The sequence below is a fragment of the Equus asinus genome, chromosome 9 (assembly GCF_041296235.1).
Source record: "Equus asinus isolate D_3611 breed Donkey chromosome 9, EquAss-T2T_v2, whole genome shotgun sequence".
Taxonomy (NCBI): Eukaryota; Metazoa; Chordata; class Mammalia; order Perissodactyla; family Equidae; genus Equus; species Equus asinus.
In genome coordinates, this window is record NC_091798.1 from 92,551,732 (window position 1) to 92,559,425 (window position 7,694).

At 41.1% G+C, this 7,694-nt stretch overlaps 1 protein-coding gene across 1 annotated transcript in view; it reads left to right on the forward strand.

Annotated features, from left to right (window-relative positions):
- ANKRD31 (ankyrin repeat domain 31) overlaps window positions 1-4,683 on the forward strand; it is a 125,905-nt gene extending 121,222 nt beyond the window's left edge. The window contains exon 26 of the mRNA XM_070517344.1: window positions 4,344-4,683. Coding sequence (XP_070373445.1) covers window positions 4,344-4,489 — 146 coding nt within the window. The 3' untranslated portion in view covers window positions 4,490-4,683. The remainder of the gene's footprint in view (window positions 1-4,343) is intronic.
- Window positions 4,684-7,694: the final 3,011 nt, after the last annotated feature.

Below are 7,694 nucleotides of genomic sequence, written 5' to 3' on the forward strand. Positions count from 1 at the left end.
TGTTTTCTGATTTGTCCTGGGTTGCTAAGTGTGCTACAGGTTAGAAACTTTGTTTACAGATCCCACAGGCCACTGACTTTGCCTAGTGAATCTACCTCAAGTAAGAGTGAAAAGTAAAGGGAGAGGGCTTCTCCCCCACAGTGGGGAGATTGGTGGTCTTCACAGCTCCTGATGGAAAAGTTCTTTGTCACAAAGAATCTACAAGTAGATGTCCTTGGTTATCATTGCAAAGATGACAATTATTTGACCAAACAGGGGATTAAGTTACTATTTCTCAGGCTTCTAATTTCTCCCTTCCTCCTTCACAAAAAATATTTCAGTGATGGAACTTCTTTTTTTCATACTTGTTTCTTTTGGGCTCCAGAGTTAGGAGGTGTCTAGCCCCTTAAGCAGAACTAGACTTCTGAGCACCAATCCACTTAAACCTCCCCACAGTAAGGACTGGAAAAAAGAATAGTAGATATTGTCAGACTGACTGTGTGTGTTCCTGGTATTACAGGACTTTGCCTGTCAGTTTTTATTGCTGCAGATCGTAACAGCTTAGTTTTCCTAAGATCTTTCCATGGAACAGCAATGATTACTGATGGATCCAAAGTAAAAGCATCTCCTATAAAGGATATTTCGTTTAAACACTTTGCATACGATATCTGAACCTTGCTGCTTTGTTCCCTCTCTCAGCTCCCTACCCCCAGCGTGACTGTCAGGGTAGAGTGGAAGCAAGACTTCAGTGTTTGGGAGCGTTCCGTTTGGGGGCAGATCTTTTAAGGGTGTCCTTCTCGCAATCCTTTCTCTGTCCCCGTCTCTCTGCTGGCCCAAGCTGGGGGGAGTAGTAAGGGTTGAAGTAAGAGTATAGACCAGATTAGTGGGGAAACTCTTGTTCACTTTGCTTTTATAGTTAAGTGCCTGTATGTTGTGCAACCTATTAAGTAACAGTGAATCCATTGAGTACTATAAATGAATTATTAAATTTAAAAAATCTAGGGGCTGGCCCCGTGGCCGAGTGGTTAAGTTCGCGCCCTCCGCTGCAGGCGGCCCAGTGTTTCGTTGGTTCAAATCCTGGGCGCGGACATGGCACTGCTCATCGGACCACGCTGAGGCAGCGTCCCACATGCCACAACTAGAAGGACCCACAACGAAGAATATACAACTATGTACTGGGGGGCTTTGGGGAGAAAAAGGAAAAAATAAAATATTAAAAAAAAAAAAAAAATCTAAATCTCAGTTTCCTAACTACTTGGATTCTTTCTCTTTCTCATCTCACATAGTTGTACAAGGATTAAAGTATTGAAAAGTGCTGGGCAAATGTGTGATGTTATTATTAGAGCACAGAAACAAATTACAGAAGGATATGGTATATCCTGGCTTGTTGTTGGTTACCTGGGCAAGTGGGAAAGGTGGGGCAGGGAGAGGGTGGGGAAAGACCATACCCACAGGCTATTTAGAGCATGTACAAAGACAAAACACTAAAACTCAGGTATAGAAGCCCTGAAGCCAGAAGACAACGTCCTAGAATATGCTGTGGAGTGAGCCCAGACTAGGGCCCGCAGAACAAAATCTCAGTTCCAGAACTGTCCTCAGCTACAGTAGTAACAGGTTCTTTGTTTCTCTGAGGACTGATAATGGAACCCACAATATATTTTCACTTATTTAAAGTAGGTATAGCATACTGCATATATGGTTCATATTTTAGGGAAGGAAAAAGCAAATAATTCTTAAAATATTACATACTGGCATTCATGCTTTCCTGTATAGATATATATAGATGTGGAGCAAAGGTTTGCTCAGCTTCAAAAAAGGAAGAAAAGTTAGTGAAGTTCTTTGGCTCTAACTTTGCTGAATGTTATTTGCCTGGAATGATTCAATAACTTTGAAGCTTGTACTTTTATATACTGGAATAGCCTAGCATTGTGCAGTTGACACGCAGTTCAAGCTAGGGTCATAAATTTGAAATCATATTCATATATTTCCTTAAATGGAGAATACCCTGTTTAGCTCAGCTTTCTGTGTGCTTTTTGTTTTATTGCCCCTCCCCCCCATATATACTGGGAATTTTCTTGTGGATAACAACAAAAAAATTTGGAAGCTACAAGTTGTGGTCAGCAAAGGTGTAGGATCTTAGTCAAGTAGATAGTATGGGGCAGCACTGGCTGATTCCCAGTGTAGTAGAGGTGGGAGAGGAGGAGGAGAAGGCAGCAGAAGATGAGAGGTAAAGGGGTTGAGAACAGGTGTTTTGTAAGGAATGGCCTTTTTTTTCCCTTCCAGTCTGTTCACTGTGGAAAGGAAGCTGTTCTGTAAGAAACTAGGAGATGGTCTTAATGCTATGTTTTGTGATGTGATATGCATGTTCCCAGAGCTTCATTTACATGGGTTCACCCAGGAAGTGGCACCTTCTGCTACTGAGGAGCCACTTGTAGTTTTCCTAAAGTAAGTCCTATGATTGTAGGAAATTGGAAGTGTCTTATGCTGACAGTGAACTTGAGTGGAGATGGAGGTGGGGTTTTGGCTGCCATGCCCTCTATCTCTTTGAAAGAGAAGTCATATGAATGGCCACTAGGCTAGAATATCAACCAAATAGGTCTTGTGGATCTGTCATGGCTAACCTATTGAGCAAGATATAAACCAAAACCATAGCACCCTACTGACTTTAGTAATAAAGTCAGCCTCGCTAAAAAAGAGGAGGTGCACCTAAAATGGTCCCTTTCTCTTAATTCATAACAGCCCCTAAGGAAGAGAGAGAACCCAGGTTCATCTCTAAGCAAAGCTAGTTTAGAGTGAAAAGTAGTCTTGAATAACACTTTACAGTTTTACGGAAAGCTTTCATGTATGTGGTGTTTTCTCATTTGACAAAGGTGAATGATGGGAATGACAAGATAAAAGGAAAAAAAGGTTTAACCTTAGTATTGCTTTATTGAAAACACCTCTAGGAGTTACTAGGTTAACAAATGTCCATCTGGAAGTGCAGTTTTCTAAACATTTTTGCTATCTCAAGCTTCCCAAGTTTGGGCCAATCTCTTTCCAGCATGTCAGTTGGGAAGATGGGCAAGTTGCTTCCTCTGCCTACCATTATGTAGTTTCGTTGGTGATCTTCTCTCTGTGTTGGCTCATGTACAAGGAAGACCAGGAATAGGTCCTAGGCTTAAGCCAGGGTTTAAACACTGTGACTAGCATCCACTTTCTCTTGCTTTCCATCTCTCAGCTCCATCGTAACAGCCTCTTCTCTCACCACCCTAGAGCTACGTGCTTCCAGATCCAAGTCCAGGGGGGAAGAATGTTGACATGACTGTTTCTAGAAGACCCAACAAAGATCTCGTTACTTCTCACTTCACTCTGAATGGATCACATTCTCAACCTAAATCAGTGCCTGTTCACTGATTGGCTTAGATCTAAATAAATCAGGAGGATGAGAACAATTCACCAGAGCACATGGGCCAAGTGTGCGGGGAAAAGGATGGTCTCCAGAGGCAAATTAGGGCGGAGTCACCACTGGAAGGATAAATGGATACTGAGCATCAAGAGCACCAGATTCCCACACAGACGTGTAATTATGTAAATCTTTGTATTGTTTAGAATGTTGAACAAAGCCCTTGGACTGTGTGGTATGTCCAACTGAAACTGCCTGGCCATGGTCACACACACATAGCATATTGGTGCAATCTGTGGAATAAGATTCAGTTTGCTGAATGATGTATAGCTCACATAGCCAATCTCTGAGAAGGGAGTCTGAGCCTGTGAGGGAAGTTGAAGAAACCAGGTTTAGGATCATTGACTCTTAGACTGGCAGAGCTAAAAGCGATACTGCTGATCATCCATGCTCTCACCTCTCAGAGGAGATGAAGTCTGCAGAAGCCATATAACTTGCATGAGATCATATACCAAGTTTGTGTGACCTTGAAAATTTATCATCCATCTTCCAGCCTAATACTCTTCAGTAATAAGTAATGATAATATTAATAATAATAGCAGCTAATATTTATTGAATATTTGCTATACGTTAGGCAGTGGCCAGGCATTTCAGATGCAGTATCTCATTTAATCCTGATATGTGTTTTATTCTCAATTTATGGGAAATTGAGGGCCTTGCACAACTGCCTTCAGAAGCTTCAGCATCCTTTTCTTGCCTTGGTGTTTTAGACTCCACACAGGCTTCTTTCTCCCAAGGTGAGCCAGTGCTGGTTTACAGCTTTATCTCAGTACAGAAAATGGACTGAATGAAGAGTGAGCTGGTCAGAAAACCTTCTTGTGTGTGCTCGTGGACTTGAGTAGGGTCTAGAGGTTATGATAAGTAAATTTAAATCTTATTTTTTAAAAGGCAGTTTTTAATTTATTGACACTTCCTTAAACAGGAGCTTCCAGAGAGTCAGTGCAGAGCATCCCACATTATCTACAAATAAATGAAATACTGTTAATCAGCGACCAAGAATTTCTCCCGTGCCATATAATGGATCAACACTGGAAGTTCTACGTGGAATGTGAGGAGCTAACGTTCTAAAGCCTTATCTTCTTAGTAATTTATTAGGTATTTGTTCATATTGTTAACCAACATTCATATTTTATCTTGTGTGGGCTGGTGGACCTATTTTAACACACTTTATGAGTTGCCACTTAAGATGTGTGTTTACTGTTGTAAGAAAAAATATAACTCTTCAACTATTATGGTAGGATTAATACTTTTTTGCCATTGAAATAAAGGCCTTTTTGAAGTGAACCACATTGGCTCGCTGGCTTTCTTTTACTAACCTAAACTTAAAGCTGATCTTGAGTCAAAGCTCTGCCTTTGTGTCAGTAACAGTGGTTCCTCGAGGGAGCTGACACAGCTGCTTGCGAAGAGGCCCCAGTAAAGGGGGCCTGCCTCAGACAGGGACTCCAAGTCCAGTGCCTTCCCCCATTCACTTTGGAATTTATCTTGAAATCAAAATTAGAATTATGAAACAGGTTTATTTTAAGTTTCATAAAATTTAGCATAGATAGAATCGTAACTGTGCTGTCTTAGAACAAAAAATGAATCTTGTTGATTTGGGGGCTGATTCTTTTAAATATACTTCACCTTTGACTTTTGCTACATTGTCATGAAGATTTTATTTTTTTTAAAGAAAGAGCTAGGGGCTGGCCCGGTGGTGCAGTGGTTAAGTGCGCACATTCTGCTTCTCGGCGGTCCGGGGTTCACTCATTCAGGTCCCCGGTGCAGACATGGCACCGCTTGGCATGCCATGCTGTGGTAGGCGTCCCACAAATAAAATAGAGGAAGATGGGCATGGATGTTAGCTCAGGGCCAGTATTCCTCAGAAAAAAGGAGGTGGATTGGTAGTAGTTAGCTCAGGGCTAATCTTCCTCAAAAAAAAAAAAAGCTATATTCAGGAGCTTTATAAGTTTTCTCAAGGTCTGTCTGAATCCTTTGATAGCCATCCTATTTACTTATTTGTCATCACCCTAGGCTTCCAAATAAAGCTTTTTGACTCTGTAGCCTAATTCTATCTCTTCTCTCTCATTTGAGTAGAGAAGTCAAAATTGGAATAAAAATTGCTCTAGCAAGTACTAGAATTTTGGGGAGAAGAGAGGTGTGGCATTACTTTTTTGATATTTTCTTACTTTAAGTTTATAGAATCTTAAATATCTTTAGATTATACAAGAAACTTGTTAACAGATGCCTCTGGGGAGAAGAATTATGGGGCGGGGGTACTGAGAGGAAAGGAAGACTCTGAGCTACAGGTACCCTTTGGGAACTTTTGCAGTTGGTGCTGTGTGTGCATTCTTTCTGTTCAGATAAAAGCTTTAAGTATCTGAAAAGAAAGCTCCTGGAAAGATTTGCCTAGTAATGAAAGTATAAAGACATATTACATCATTTTATCTTTCTTCCTTGGAGACTTGGTTGAAAACGTTCAGGATAGAATGACCCTACATGTTGTAATGTTTGAGAACTGACAAGAATTTTATTATTCCATTATTGTTTTTGTGGACTGCCCTAGTTTTCTAAATCTTGAGTAATCTACGTGAGGTGGTCTGTTTGGCTTTTATTATTGAAGGAGACATTTAAAACATGGACCATTAGGAAATACACATACTAACATGAGAAATTATATAAGTAAGGGAAAAAATGCAAATTATTAGACAATGTTTAATACAAATCGTGGTTGTGTTTAAATAAAAATCGTATACCTTTGAGAGTATGTATAATATATATAGCCATATAAAGAAACCGTGTGTACTGTATGAGCTATGAGGTGTGCACCTGTATTAGAGGTGGGGGTGCGCTGGGGCATGTGGAGTGAAAGGTCTGGATGCCACCAATGGAACTGTTTGCAGTGCCTCTTCCTGAGGGCGTCGTACTGGGGAGGGTGGAAGGTACTTTTGCAGTTTACATTCAACTTAAAAAAGATAGACACACAGTTCTTTTGTAATTTAAAAAAGATTTTTAAAAGAATAATGTAGAAAGCAGGTATTTTGTTTGGTGATTACAATTTATAGAAGTCATACATTCTAGGTTTATAGTACAAGAAATCTTGGAATTCTAAGTTTTCATTTTAGTGATCAAATTCTTAATTTTCCAAGCCCATTTAAAATTTTGTATACCAACTGATGACTGACGTAACCCCCAATGCCCTTGAGGCATGCTGAGTATTGCCCAAACTAAATAAGAAAGGGTCCACTCCAACCAAGGTTAGGGTCCAGAGAGCTGCCTTACCCCCAGAGCACCCCGTGAGAAGACTGGGCGATTTGGGGCGTTTGCTAGATGTGTTGCCTGTTCTAGGTACTAAATGAAAAACCCTCAAGCCTCTGACCCTAAGCCCTAGAAGGGACCTCCAAGAATATCTAATAATCCGATCTTCCACCTGATATTTGCATCCTTTCTGTAAAACTAGCTTGTTGAACACCTCTCTGATGATAATACTGCATACCCAGCAAGGAAGCCTCTTCCCTTTCAGACAGGTAGTCCTAAGTGTTAGGAAGCTGGAGCCCCAGTGGCCCAGCCTCCCAGTCCTGTTATGACAGAACAATGCTTCCCTGTAACACTTGACAACATGGCTGGAGCTTGAGGGTATTAGGCCAAGTGAAATAAGTGAGAGGGAGAAAGTCAAATACCATGTGATCTCACTCCTACGTAGAAGATAAAAACAATGACAAACACACACATAGAGATGGAGATTGGATTGGTGGTTACCAGAGGGGCAGGGGGGCGGGGGGAGAGCGAAAGGGGTGATTAGGCACATGTGTGTGGTGCTGGATCGTAACCAGTCTTTGGGTCCTGAACATGATGTAATCTACATAGAAATCGAAATATAATGACGTACACCTGAAATTTATATAATATTATAAACCAATGTTACCACAATAAAAAAGAGAGAAAAAGAATTATGGCCCAAGCTCCTAGTGGCCTGATTGCTGGCAATGTGCAAGCATACATCTTGTCCTTTTCTCCTCGGTCTCACTCAGTCCCTTTGAGTTCCTTTCCTGAGTTCGGTCCTTTATCAGTGCCTGTCTAGACTCCGTGCAACAGTAACCCTATCCCATTTCTCTCCCCTCTCTTCTTGCCTTTATAAAAACCTGCAACACTGCGCCAAGTTTTTCTTAAAGGTCTCTTTTAATTCCCTGCTGCTGCAAGAGTGAAATGTAGGCCCAGCAGTCAAGGCCCCTACTCTCTGGTCCTAACATAACCTTCCAGCAGCATCTCCCAATCATCTCTAACCTTTGACTCACTC